The sequence below is a fragment of the Natator depressus genome, chromosome 7 (genome assembly GCF_965152275.1).
Source record: "Natator depressus isolate rNatDep1 chromosome 7, rNatDep2.hap1, whole genome shotgun sequence".
Classification (NCBI taxonomy): Eukaryota; Metazoa; Chordata; order Testudines; family Cheloniidae; genus Natator; species Natator depressus.
The window spans coordinates 101,332,569-101,347,856 of record NC_134240.1 but is presented as its reverse complement, the minus strand read 5'-3'; the positions used below and the strand labels follow the sequence as shown (position 1 = coordinate 101,347,856).

At 36.6% G+C, this 15,288-nt stretch overlaps 2 protein-coding genes across 4 annotated transcripts in view; one reads left to right on the top strand and one right to left on the bottom strand.

The window, feature by feature from the left end:
* DOCK1 (dedicator of cytokinesis 1) overlaps window positions 1-15,288 on the top strand; it is a 540,600-nt gene that overhangs the window by 176,779 nt on the left and 348,533 nt on the right. The gene's annotated exons all lie outside the window — the stretch shown is intronic.
* Window positions 1-15,288, bottom strand: part of INSYN2A (inhibitory synaptic factor 2A) — an 80,761-nt gene that overhangs the window by 11,756 nt on the left and 53,717 nt on the right. The window contains exon 3 of one of the 2 annotated variants that reach the window (XM_074959161.1): window positions 14,013-14,084. The exons of the other annotated variant lie outside the window; for it this stretch is intronic. Coding sequence (XP_074815262.1) covers window positions 14,013-14,084 — 72 coding nt within the window. The remainder of the gene's footprint in view (window positions 1-14,012; window positions 14,085-15,288) is intronic. 2 annotated transcript variants of the gene reach the window in all.

Genomic DNA, 15,288 nt, shown 5'->3' with positions numbered 1-15,288 from the left:
GTGCAAAACTGGTTGAAAGACCATGCTCAAAGAGGAGTTCTCAGTGGTTTGCTGTCAAATTTGGGGTATGTATCTGATGGGGTCGTGCAGGGGTCAGTCCTGGGTAGTACTATTCTCTGTTTTCATTTATGACTTGGATAAGGAAATGAAGAGTCCACTTGTAAAATTTGTGGAAGACAACAAGCAGGGAAGGGTTGCAAGTCTTTTGGAGGAGAGGATTAAAAGAATTCAAAATATCTGTGAAAAATCAGAGAATTGGCCTGAAATCAACAGGATGGAACTCAGTAGAGACAAGTGCAAAGTACTACACTTAAGCAGAACAAAAATCAAATGAACAACAACAAAATGAGGAATAACTGGCTAGGTAATCGTATTGCAGAAAAGGAAGTGGGGGTTATGGTGGATCACAAATTGACTGAGTCAACAATGTGATATAGTTGCTAAAAAGGCTATTATCCTCTGGGTGTATTAATAGGAGTCTTGTCTGGAGGACTTGGAAGGTAATTGTCCCACTCTACTCAGCACTGATGAGGCCCCAACTAGAGTACTGTGTCCGGTTCTGGGCACCACACTGTAAGAAAGTCCAGTGAAGGTAGGAGAAGTAATCAGCTGCATCTGCAGCAAGGGAGATTTAGGCTATATATTAGGAAAATCTTTCTAACTACAAGGGTAGCTGAGATCTGGAACAGGCTCCCAATGGAGGCTGTGGAATCCCCATCGCTGGAGATTTTTAAGAACAGGTTGAACAAAGCTCTGTCAGGGATGGTATACTTGGTCATGCCGCAGTGCTTGAGGTCTCTTCCACCTCTATATTTTTGTGATTCTATAAAGTGCTGTATAATGCTAGGCACTGTGAAAAATCAGGTCCTAGGCGTCTCAAATTGGGTATCCAAAATTAGTAGCTACTTTTGACTTTATAATCTGTCTGTGCTTCACTTCCCCATCTATAAAATGGGGATAATAATACCCACTCTTCTCAGAGGTGTTTTGTGAAGATCAATTGTTGTGAAGCACTCTGATTTTATAGTGATGGGTGCCAGAGAAAAGCCCATGAGGAAATTAATAATACTGTCTTCAGAGCAGGGTTTGAAGAATGTGCAGTAAAAAAGGGATTGGCCCCACACTGAACCATGAGGATAAGATATGAATCCAGTGCCCTGAATTAGGCAAAATTCTGTGGAAAAGCAGTTATATGATCATGCAATTAAAGACTGTCTCATAATGCATCTGCTCAGAGGGCCAAATGAAGGATCTACAGGCATTAGCATTACGAGAGGTAGTTGCTTTAATAATTTGCATTATATCATGACAACTTCATACAACCTCCCCCCCCCCCCAAATATTAAAAGAACATTATTTAAGTTGAAAAGTCAGGCTCTCAAAAGTTAGGAAATGCTGGCATTTGCTAACTTTTGAGTGCTTTGCAAGCCCGACAATGTCCTTTAATTTTGTGTGCATATGTACGTGCACGCTCATGCGTTTGAAAGTGGCATAATATAATGCATACTTTGTGAAAGCATACATCTGTCATAATGGTAGTTTGTGTAAATTAGCCTTCCTCTCTCTCGCTTGACACGTCCCCGCCACCCAGCCCCGTTTCATGTCCTATCTAATTTAGATTATAAACTCTTTAGGCAAGGAGCTTGTCTTTGTCTCTGTAAAATGCTACCCACGCCAATAGAACTACATACAAATGTTAAATATAAAGAAATATAAGGCAGCAGTCCCTTTAACCAATAACATTTATCTTTAATAGTAGATGTATAGCTACATATTTATACCAAATTTGCAATGAACAATCAGCAGGGATAGCAGCATGATTTGTAACTCCCCAGCAAGGTTACTCTAGGAATTGCCTCCATTCTAGCCTTTCATTTATCACTTCACGTCAAACTAGTTTCCCTCCTTCCTGATCCCCTTTTTTCTCCTTTCTCTTCACTCTTTTCAAGTAGGATTCTTGTCTTGTTTCTGATGAGGAGGAGTTCCAGCAACATAATAAGAGCCTTTAACTTTTAAAAGAAACTGTGGGCGAGTGTACAAACGCATTTTAACCTACATCTGCAGTAAAATGAAACCAATATATTACCTAAAGCATAGCTGGATCTTTTTTTCTTTAGTAATCATTTTTTTCCTCCTTTGGTTTCCTTTTGCTAATTTGACTAAGCTTTTTAAGATAACATATGCTTGTAGCAGTCCTTTATTAAAACAACAAAAAAGCATTCAACAGTAATAACCCCAAACACTGTAGGATCAAATATTGGAAACTGTAGTGTTTTCGATTATTACTGTAGAATACTTTTTTCATGAGTGAATATATTTAAAAATGCTGGGAACAGAACAAGCTTTACAATTACTGTTGATAGTGTGTATGGTTTTGAGCAGAGAGTCTGCTGAGTCATAAACACTAGTTTCCCCCATATGGTATATGGGATGAGATCTAGCAGCAAACTTGGAAATTCTGTTGGATTTACTCCTTATCTAAGAATCTTACATAATTAATACGCATTGCTGAAAGAAATAAAATAGTAACAAATTGAAACATGTTGGTTGTTTACAAGGTAATAATTGAGAAATCATGTCTAAAAACAAATAATATTACAACAGTTTTGCAAAGCCCTCACTGACATTCTGATTTATTAAAAATGCTATGCCAATAGATTCCTCTGGTCTCTGCAATACTGTCTGTGAGGTTGCATTCTGATGCAGTGTGCTGGAGGAAAGCATGGCAGTATCATGGGTAATTTGTGAGAGATACCAGAGGATGGCTTTGGGTGATGGCTTTTTCAGATTGGGGTACTGTATGGGTCTAATTTCTCATCCCTCCTATTCAATGTGTATTTAAGGCCATTAAGAGGGTTAGTGGAGCGACATGAGTGGGAATGTCCTTGTTCATCAGTCAGCTAATTCTGTGACTAGGTTTCCTGGCATGGTTGATGCATTGGCAAAGGTTATCTGTGTATCCTCCTTATACTTTTAAAACTAATATTAGTGAGATTAGAATCAGGCCTACTTTTAGGCTTGGAAAGATTTGGTTTTTTACCAGTAAGTAAAGATCGATAAATGTCGTATCATCCTATATCCACAAACTGATGAAAAAATATTTCCACTGATGATGATTGAAATTTACAGATAGGTAAGGTGAGAAAATGCTGCTTGAGAACTTACTAGCATTTGATTTTACGGCTATTTACTTTGTATATTTTAAAATACAACATTAAAAATTTGTGTTAATGGTTATAAAGCTTAAACTTTTGGAATCTGTGTCTACTGTCATTAAATAATTGTCTGACCCCTCTCCATAACTTTTCACACCTGTGAAAATTTAAATAACCAAAAATAGAAAAACTGGTTAAAAATAAGTATTGGTAGTATCCACAAAATAAGAAAAAAATTGAATTCTGCCAAGCCTGCCTACTTTACAGCTTCATGTAGTCACTGTTCTGTAGTCTGCATTGGCTGTTAACTTCTGGATAGAGTTTAAGGGCCCTTCCTATTCTACAGATTGTCTCTGTTATTTGGTACAGTACCATAGGAATTACAATCAGCAGACATGCTTAATTTAGCAGCATCTCTGATTAAGTAAGAATGGGGCTGAAGAGGAAGGTATTTTTCTGATGGGCTCTGAATTCGGGATCTTGTCCCTTCCTTCGTGCCCCAGAACCCAGATTTGTTAACCTGTGGACATGATGACAATGTGGAGAAGTTAGATGCGTGGTTACTATTAAGGGCAACTATTATGGCATTGTGAGTATATTGTTATATATATTTAGTATTACTCATTTTAATTATTGTAAGGTGTCTAGAGCAGGGTATAGGTGCTATCAAAAGTTGAAATAATTTATTTTTGTTTGTTTCTCAATAGCCTGAATATGAAATGGGCTTACTTTACAACAAAAAGAGATTTTAAAAAATTGTTATAAACTATTAATCCTGCAAATTTAGGATCAGAAAACCAAGCAGATTTGTTTCCTTCTAGCATATCACTGTTAATAAAGGTTCTGCGGCATTCCGTTACATCTGGGGCATCCCATTGCTGTCAGTGGGGTTGCACAGGTGTAAGTGGTTCTGTAATTGGGATTATTCTGCTAATGCACTAGAAGAATTAGCATACTGCTCACCCATAGCTATGCTAGCTCTGCCGGACTAATGGGTAAGAGTAGCAAAAATGTATTTTTCTCATTCATGTGAATGAATATGACTCAGTGTGTAAAGGGAGCAGATCTGTTCAATAAGAAGGTACCATTTTCAAATGTTGTTTTTTTCTCAGATCAGAACTACACTTCAGAGGTGACCTGTGTAACTAAAGTTACTAAACTTCAGTGGCCTTAACAGTATATTGAATGCTCCAATAGCCAGACTGAGAGGCATTTGAAACCTGCTTTCCCATGTCACTTCCTAAGCAGTTTTTCTGCTTTTTTTGGTTATCTTTCTTTTTGGTTCATAGCTCAAGAGAATGTAGGGTTTTGCCACTGACGTCATCTCTGGAAGTAAATATGATGTATCCTGAATTTTTGGAAGTGATAAGCCTCTGTAGCCTACCTTTCAGTGGGAGATGAAGGTGCTCAACTCTTCTGTAAATCAGAATATAAATTTATATAATGATGTTCAGTAGAATATTCCCAAAATACTTCCTAAAACACTTACATTTTGTGTGCGTGTGTGTGTGTGTATATATAAAAGAAAACCTTAAAACTAAATATTGAAGACGTTAATATAAATTGACCAAAAGAATTTAGCATTGTTATTTGCTCTAGATCCAATTAAAAAAAAGCACTCACGCTTGCTTAAAACTAAGCCTGTGTTTAACCACTCTCCTGAATAGGGGTGTTTTCCTTTCCTACTTCACTTTACCATATAAGATAGCTATGTTTATGCACTGATCAGGAAACTGTAGAATACTGAGCCACAACTGTCAACATTTATCTCAAGTATTTTTTGTTTTTGTTGGCTTAAGTCCAGAGTTGAATTATTTTAGAATGTATAGCTCTTAATTTCATCTATTTGACTAAATTAAAAAAATAAAAACCCAAGCATCCCCCTGATGTGGAGAACTATTGAACTGGTGGATCATTCCAATGATTGGCACTGGATTTCAAAGATTTTTATTTGTATGCCTTGCTCTAATTATTTACAAGTAAAGGTGTCTGATGTCAGTTTGGAGGATGAGGCTAGGAGACATTGTGTATATTAAGGAGTTTGGCGGTCTCTTACACATTTAATAACATCACTACACAATTTGGCCTGTTGTACTGTAGTTGGTGTAAGAGTGGGGCATAACTAGGAGAGCCAGGACTTCAGTGCAATCATGATCAAGCTGCATTGACAACACTGTTTGGAGAATCTTTTTGTTCCTAACTCTATCTATTAGCTAGTACTATTTATCTTTTTAATCAGCCCTATGAATTTAAATATATATACTTGGCAAGGTAAAAACAAGGATGTGTGTGTACACACAGGAGCATGCAGTGGAACTGTAGGTATATTTGCAGTTACTGAAACATTTATTGAGAATACCTCATGTGGCTTGGTTACAGTCAGTTCCTAATATACGTAAGGCCTAAAGTAGTGCCTTTTGTATGTTCACTTGATTACCTAATATGTGACATGAGTACACAGTAAGGCCTGGATCTTGCAAGTGCTTACATGCTTGCTTAACTGATGTGCACAAGTAGTCCGATTGGAACGGGAAGAGAAGAATATCTGAAATACCATTACACTTTATCCACCACCCCACCCCCGCCATTTCTAACTTACCAAAAATATATTTTTTAATTAATTGGACTCAGTGGGACTACTCATGTGTAAGTTCTTTGAAGCTTTGGAGCCAAAGTGACTAGTTGCTTTTGAAAATACAGGCCAACAGATTTATATCAAAATTTTAAAATTACACAGTTTTAAATTGAATATTACTACAAGTATGTTTGATACTTCACAAACAAGCGATGCACATGCAGTTGGTTATGCATATATATTGGCAGTTTTTCAGTCTATCTACTTACTTTTTTCTTCTTTTCTCTATCCCATATTGACTTTAATTTAATAGACCTTTTCATAGACTTCTGACATTGCTAGGTAAGGGAAACTTAGTTCTGTGAGGATTTTCTGCTATCTAATTAGCTTTTTTGTGATTTTTAACCTATGAACTTGTTTCATTTGCTGCTGTTGTATTGAGAGGATTACATTTCATAGACTTGAATAATCTATTTTCAATTCAGTTGTCAGAACTCAACATCAGAAGAACTTTAATACCAAGGACAAAACTTGTTTAAAATAGCAAATACAATTTAAAAATTTTGTAGGAGTAGAAAATGTCTACATTATTGGTTGATGTGGCTTTCAGTAATATTTCTCAATAACTACAGTTCTATAGTCTGGTTTAATCAGGTTTTTTTTTCTCTGCAGAAATTGACTACTAATCTGGTTAATAAAAGAATCTTTCCAGAAGCTAAAATAACCTTGAATGGGCTATATAGAGTACTTCTGACCTTTCTGACCAATGTGAAATCTATTGTGAATTCTGTAGGATGTTCCCAGTTTCATATTATTCATGATAAATGCCTAAGAGTAATGCACAAAATATTAAACAAAAGGCTAATTTGCCCCACATTGATTCATGTTGTTAAAGAATTTAAATTCACAAGTGATAATAATTTAAGCAGGAATGGAAAGGGCACTAAGAGATAATGACACAGGCTGCAAAGATTTTATTCCAAGCGAGCATTGGACATGATTGAATTGGCACAATTTCTGCTTACCAATACAATTACCTCCCGTAACGATAAGACTTCATTAGACTTCAGTTTTGAGTTGTCTTGATAGTGCACCATTTAATTTTTTTCTTGTTTTTATAATCTAATTCAGTGGTATACCTCCATTTGTAAAAGATAGCCAATTCTGAAAGGATGTATTTGTGATCTCATATTTTGTGATCTTAATATTAATGGAACAGATTTTCTATACTTGAACATTTGATAAAGCAAAATGAACACTTGAATTGTTAAGTTTATTTTACTACTTAAAATTGGGATTTTTGACTATTTTCATTATCCTATATGTGGTCTAGAACTTAGTGTCATTCCATAGTATGCTGAATATTTTTATGTTAACTAAATGTTAGTCTATTGCTATGAAATAAGGGTTTCATATTGATTCTTTAAGGGTTATGGTGATGGAGCTCTCTGTTAATAGAAGTTTGACTTTGAACTTAAAGCATAAAGTAGGCTATCCTCCGTAGATTAGTAGTTTGCATCACAAAACCTCTGTATGATTTAGCACAATTGACTCATGAGAAGTGTAGTGACAGAATAGTGGTACTACACTGGCAGAACCCGTTGTTATATTTACACAACCATCTACCTACACTCTCCAGGTCTAACAAGATAATTTTTCACTTGCATTAAAAATAATGAAGAATTGACATGTGCTATAAATAGGGAGATGTAGTTAAGTTTGCTTATCTTGTAAAATGGGGGAAAGTAGACAGTAGTATGTTAGTGTTTTTAATCCCTGTCAAACTGTTTAGTTTACTTCTAATAGCAAAAATAATTGGGGCTTGGGGAAAAGAAGATCTTAAAGTGTATTATTGCCCTACCGATTTCTATAGAGACTTCAATTTTGGGCCCTCCCATTCTCTTTGTAGTAACTAGTGGGAATGTATGTGCCTGTATGATACAGTACAGTCTGAGTATCCAGTGAACACCTGTTCCACTGTCTATTTTTGCATGGAATTTTTGAAGGAAAAGAGACTTCTGTTTCCCCTCTCATTGTTATATAGTTGACTTTCACTGGAATATGGCATAGAGAATAATAGCAGGATATGGCCTGTTTTATCCAGCTGATGCTTATAATAAAAACCTGTATGTACAAAAGACTACATATCTAAGTGTTGTCAGGTAAACTTTGCTATAAAAATTTGGTCTAAGTACACATTATAATGTTAGAGTTTCAAGAAAACTGCTATTACCTTTACTCAAAAGGTAAAAATCAAATATATTCTCTTTTAAAAAGTGTTTAACTTTTCAATGCACAGTAAAGCTTTCCCTCATATGATTTATCAGTTATCCATTTATTTAAAAGGGGGAAAAGTGACTTAAAAGTTTTTTCTCTTTTACTTTTTCCTCTTCAAAAGTATTAGTGATTCACTCTTATCAGTGTGAAAAAAAAATCTAAAAAGTTACAAAAGTAATAGCAATCTCTGTGGAAAATGTAAACTACATATTGGCAAATATCGTATTAGTAACGCAAACTTAAAACGTTTGCTAAAATACTTGGTATATTTTGACAATCTACAAATTCAAGGAAAGGATAAAAACTTAAAGTACTGAATCATTTTTAATCTTCTTCCATGTCATGATGGTCTTTAATTAGACTTCAGCTATTAAGCTAGATCACATTAATATTTTTAAAATGTCATCTTCAGAAAAAAGTTAATTACATTAATCAGTTCTACATTCCAGTTTCTCAGTTCTGTTGCACTTGACATTACTGGATGCAGTTGGATAGTCAGCAGGGCAATTGATTCATTGCTGTAAAAGTGCTGTTCTGCTTCACTTAAACCAGTTTAAAAAATAAAGAGGGGATTGCTTATTTGAGAAACTCACACATTTTCTACTATTAACCTGTTTAAACTTGAACATGCTCTTATATTACACACAAAAACTATGTTAAGAGAACATAAAGGTTGCCAAGTCAAGTACTCTAAATTTAGGGACTGCCAGATTTAAGGTTCTTTGTACAACATCATTTGTCCCCCTGGTGCATATGCATTATGAGGTTATCTTTAATTATGAGATCATATACTATTTTTTCCATTCAGTACACTGGATGTATGGTACTCATTGCATGAGCAGCTTTTTAATATTTTGTTTTATCCCCCTTATTCTATACATAGCCCTATGCTTTACTTACTGCACACTATGCAAACCAGATATGCCAAACCTGCAAAAAGAAATGCAGAAATTGGGCTTGTTTTTGGCTTAATTGGCTTGTGAGTTGCTTGTTGGCTAATTTTTGGCTTGTCGCTTGTTTGGCTTGTAGCTTGTTGCTTCTTATTTTTGATCAGCTCCTGGTAAGCGGGGGAGAGAATCAGGGTGCACAGTGGGGCCACTACAGTCCAGATTGCACGCCAGGGGGATCTAGTCACATACAGTGTGGGGGTTCTGAGGGATTGGCTTGTTTTGGCCTTGTTTTGAAATGGGATTAGCTTGATTTTTGGCTTATTGTGAAAGTCGGGGTGCTTATTTACCGCGTGAAAGTTGGCAACTGTGATGCAAACCTTTCTCTGAAGACCGAATTATTAATTTCTTCATTTTTTTTATAGCACGTATCAGTGTAACATCTGAGTGCTTCACAAATATTAGTTAATTTATTTTCACAACACTGTCTGAAGTGAGGGACTATTATCCCCATTTCACATTTGGAGGAACAGAAGAATTATGGTCAAAAGTGTACATGAATTTTGGGTGCCCAATTTGAGACACCTAAGGCCTGATTTTTCAGAGTACTTAGCATTTTACATGTTCAAAGCACAGCTTTCATTAACGTCAGTTGAAGCTCATCACCTCTACAAATTGGATCCCAGGGGCTCAAGTCAGGCACCAAGAAAATGAACACTCAATTAGTGACCACCCGTGAAATGTCTGGACATTTTGTTCCAGCAACACACAGTAACTCTGTGGCAGAGGCAGGAATTTCTTACTGCATTCCCGTTTCAGTCACTAAACTTCAAACTTTTACAACAAATGAGGTAGATGTCCCACAGATAACAGTCTCCTTCACTACATAACCCATCCCCAGAACATCCTGTACACTGAATGAGGCAAGAGTCCTGTGGGGGGAAAAAATTGTGTTTCTGTAATTAAAGACTATCATAATGCAGACACTGAAGGGGCAAATTAATGTTACACACACATACTTAATTCTGCCATTTCCTGTCTTCTGAGTGCCTGCCTTTACCTTGTGTGCAACCTTAATGTTCTTTGAACATACTTTTTTGTGTATAATTTTCTAGATTTAAAAAAACCAAACTCATTATCTGGAATCATATTGCCCCCTAGGAGGTTCATAAGCAGAGTTGGAAACTTTCAGTCCACCACACAGATCCCTGCCACTTGAGCTAACCAAGTAACTGATAGCAGTAGTAGGTTTTCATCCTTTCTGTGGACCAGCACTAGAGGGGGATGAGACATTTTGCTAATGGATTTCACGTATTTTGCTGACAGAGGAATGGTGAGACTCAGGAATACTGGTTTCCATTCCAGATTCAGGAAGGTGAAGTGTTCTCCATTGGTCACAGACTCTCCTGCTCCTGTTTTTCTCAACCCAGTCCTGACCCCTTCTTTCCCATTCTCCTGTAGCCTGTCTATATCTCAGTCCTTTCCCCCCTATCAGCTCTTTGTCTAAGTACCTGTTTTTCCCTCCTCTCAACAGATCCAAATCTCAGTCTCCTTGCTCAATCTCACTCTGCTTCCCCTTTCTTTTCCCCTGGGCTATTCATTTGATCTCAGTCTTCCCCTCCCAGTCTTCTTGCACAGCCAGCATATTTTTCCCTAATCTTGTTCTCTGAAACAGGTGAAGCATTTTTGCTAAAACTTTTAATCTCAGACACTGCCTGTCATTGAAAATTTCAGCCCAAATGATTGAAATTAGGCAAAGTTATAAGTAACTGAAACCAGGGTCTTGTAATGGGAAGCATCAAGCCACTTTAGATGGAGTTACCAGAACCACCTATAGTGAACCATTTTAAAGTAAATTTCTCTATTAATTTCCTATAAATTATAATGGGTGTAAAGTTAAAGGGAGGGGCTGTGTGATTTAGCTAACTTCAATGGTAGAACTATTATGGTATATTGTACAGCAGGCGTATAGGATACTTACAATAGATTGCAAGTTCATCCTTCTACATTGCACCATCTAGTCCTGATCCAGCTCCCACTGAAGTTAGCAGAATGATATCCATTTATTTTAATGGGAGCTGGACAGGCCCTTACATATGGAGACTACTTATAGGGTAATTAACCTGTCATTTTGTTCTTCAAATCCTTGCTCCATAAACATCTTAATGTCCCATATTTTTTATATCAGAAATGCTTATCTACAACCTTTCAGCCTGAAGGGTTGTAGGCTTAATTGTTAATTCTAGTAGATGTACACTGACTAGACTATTGTGTGCAATACTATTACTGTTACACTGCACTACTGCATTATGTATGTGATTATGGTTCTTAGTTGCATGTGAAATGGAAGTACTGAGTGGTTGGAACTGTCTATTGGAAATAAACATAGTATCTGTTTTCTTAATTTTTCTTCTTTTTATAACAGGTAAAACAAAATCAGAGCTCTTTATCGTTTAAGGCTAGATTTTAATTTTGCAGTCTGCTTTGAGAAAGGGGTGGTGCACAGCTGCCCAGCCTCCAGAGCTGATCTGAGAGCAAATTGTGGCTGTGTTAGTTATACTTTTTCTTCTTCTCTCCCCCCTTGCTTAGAGGAAGAATACCTAATTTGCTCTGCCCCACTTCATACAGCAGCATCCTCACCACCCTCCTGTCTCCACGTTCGTGATCATAGGTAGCAGCTGAGCAGAGAAGATGGAATTGGGGACTTCTGCTCTTTGTCCACTCTTCATTCACTTGTTTGCAGGGAGGGAAAATTGGGTAGATAGCCCCAGTTCCTCCCCCTCGTTGTGGGTCACAGTCTGAACAGGACTACATAGAGAAATGAGGTGTGCAAGTCCTTATTTCCCTGCATGACTGAGTAAGGGGTGTAAAAAACTAGCTCATAATTAATAGGCTTGTTGCACATTTTCTTGTGAACACGGTTCCCTGAATCCCTGAAATAATTTTCATAAGCATCTCCTGGACAGGAAACAGAAAAGGAGTTCTTGATAGGATGATAATTTAATTCTGAGACACACTGTTTTTAATCTTACTTGCAATACATGAAGACATCCAATGGTTTTATGTAGCCTTCACTACAATGGGATGACAATAACTGTGTTGTCAGTATAAAACACTTTATAAAAGTCATGACATAGCCCTGTCACACTCATTGATTGTTGGAGCACTTCATTACAGAGTAGACTGGATTTAAGCTGTTCAGCAAAGCGATACGATAGTCTGCAGAAATTAAGCTATGTATGCAGTAAATCCAAACTGTCTTCCACAATTTTATATTTAGCGTCATAAGACTTGTTTTTGAGGTAGTATGAAATGCATGTTTACAACTTGTGCACGCTGATTTCTCTCTAGTGATTAAAACATCCAGTGTTACACTAAATTTGGAAACTTTCTTGCTGTTGCAGAACTCTCATCTCATGTTAAAGGTCCTGGTAAAGAAATCTGTTAATTTTATAGCCAAATTTGTTGCTGTCCATCAGTTGCTCTGATGGTACAAAATACTGCTTACTTTATTCAAATTGGCTGTGATCTTGAAAACAACCCAATGCTTAACTTGAAGCATGTGAGCGGCAACATTATTAAACATGCACATGTGTATGCAGAAGGCAGTGGTTCATCCTAATGAAGTTAGTGGTGCTATTCAAATTAGGCAAGCAAGGTATGTCCTGGATGCTTTAATTTGGACTTCTCTGTATCTGATCTACAGTACAGAGTGCGTGGCGATGAAGTGTCATTTTTCATCTAGTGCATGCCTATCTGATTATGATCTGTGATATAAGGTCTGGCCAATACTACTTCCCCAATCCTAATGCAGGATTGCTATGAAAAGCTATTCTGAAATATTTTGCTGCAAATCACATAGTACAGAAAATGCTATATACCCTCAGCAATATTAAAATGAAACCCACTAGTATTAATGCTTGGTACAGTTTGCCATCAGAGGGGGGTACATTGTTAATCCAGTTTTACTTGTAAATCATAAACCTGAGAAATAAATGATGAATCTTATGATGGTTAAGAATGATCTTAACACTTACACAAAAGGTTCATAAATGGTGTGTTAAATATAGAATTATTCATTTTAGAAGTCAATCTGAAGTGGGAACAACTAGAGGTGCAGGATTTTTTTCTGAAAAACTTTACATAAAACATGCATTGCAGTGCAAATGTAATGGATTTTGTGCAGAAACCTGTAGACTTTCATATATCCTTCTCTGCAGAAAGTTTGCTTGTTAACGGTCTCCATGGAACAAGAACTGTTACTGTTACTGATAAATAATATGATTGCATTAATTCATTAAGGGCTTCAGTTTGGAAAAAAAGTATTTCAAGTGATTGCTACTAGGTAAAGTTTTTGTTTGCTTTGTTTAATTTTAGGTGATGCTTAGGTTGAGATCTGGGAGCAGTGGAAACTCCTCTCTTTTTGCACTGGTTTGACTTTAAGATCTGAAGTAATTTTGTAGCCTGTGTAAATGGAGTGGGATAGGGATGCAGAGCTGCTCTACAACCCCTCCCTACTTCAGGGGGGTAATGGTCACTAGTATAGGTACATGCATATCCAATGGCCAGATCCCATTCTCTCTGCTGCCACAACTCCTTCTATGGCAGTTCCAGAGAAGCCTCCCATGAAGATTAGCTGTGTGGCACATAGGTGCCAGAAACCCCTCCTGCTCCCTCCTCAAGTGCAGTGCAATTGCACCTGTTCCACCACATTCAGGGTCTTCTCTAGGACTTTTGGGTATTTTTTCTGAATAAGAGTAGTGCTGTAAGATTGTATAAGTTTTCTTTACAATGGTGAAAGATGCAAAATTACGCTAAAACCCTCCAGGTCATAGCGTGTTGCTTAAAACAGCCAGTTCAACTTGCAAAGCAGAGGTGAAAAGAATCTGCTTCATTCATGGATTATATGCATGTCCTGTATTTTAGTTTTAATATTAAAAATATTTTATTCATTGAATTTTATAGTGAAATAAAGATTAATTTTCTGGTCTTTTATTTCTCCTTTCTTCTCGTTGAAATAGCAATTTATAATAGTGACTAACATTTGATCTTGCATTGGTGGATAAAATCATTACTTTCACTCAATAAAAAGTGGGAATATTAGAATTTTTAACCTACCTATAGATAATACATGCACTGTTCCTGCATGTGTCACAATTAGCTGTGTCTTGACCAGTCCGATATGAAAGCCTACAAAGATAAGAACATGACATCATTACAAGTGGTTGTTTTATCCTTTTTTTGTCCTCTATCATTGCTGTTCATTGTAACCAAAGCTTTAGTTTTGTTTTTTCCATTTTAATGTTGCTTATAAAACTCTAATTGTCTATAGGAAATAACACTGTCCAAAATTAGTGTTCTTCAACTTTGTTTGCAACATGAAGATGAGGGAATTTTGGAAGTTATGAAGAAGTTTTATTTAATCATTAAGGGAGGGAATGTAATGATTCAGTTCAGCTATACTTCTATGAACATTTCTATAGAAAACGCTGAGCAAACCAAATTATGTAAAAGCCAGCTTTTACCTTACTTTTTTTGTGCACCAAAATGCTGAGTTATCATTTTAAATTGCCTCATTACTGTGCAATTACAAGACATAGCAATGGTGTTTTAACTACTTTTCTGTATAGCCGCCTTAGAAATTTCAGTAAACCACAGAGGTTTCACTAGCAAGCATTGCACATGTATAATCTTTTATAATAATTGTATAAGCTATCAATTTGTACTATTTAGATGGTAGCATTTGGGGGGGGGGGGGATTTTGCCTGTAAGGGGAGGAGGGCGCTGAAGGTTTTTTACAGTGATGATCTCAAAAATCAGCAAAAGGTAGCTTTCATAGTATTTCTCTTACCTTCCTGCCCTGTGTGTAACTTCCATCTAATATTGTTGTGAAATGCATCAGAGACTTCTCTGAATGTCCCTTTCACACCAGGAAGCAAACATATTATGGGAGGATCTGTTAAATTTATGGAAAAAGTAGAATATCTGTCTGTTAGTGTTTGTTTGTTAGTTATAATTGCCTTCTGCTTTATGGGAAATTTTCTTACATGCATAATGGATTTTTAAATGGAAAAAAAGTTTTTATTCAGTGCCTCTTTATGTTTCTTGTGCGACATAAAAACTCTACATTTTATGTGTGTATATATATAGAAAGTGAAATAAAATAGTTCAAACTGTCAGTGGATAAATATTAGTTGATATGGAATTAATACTACAGTAAAAGCTGTGTTATCCGGCACTTTACCAGCTGGAAAGATCTATAAACCGGCATTTCTGATCTTCATTGAAAGTCCGGTTTATAGTCTGGTTGGCAGGGCCGGCAGGTTACCTACCTGGCTCCGCGTGGCTCCCCAGAAGTGGTGACATGTCCCTGCTGCTCCTAGGTGGAGGAACA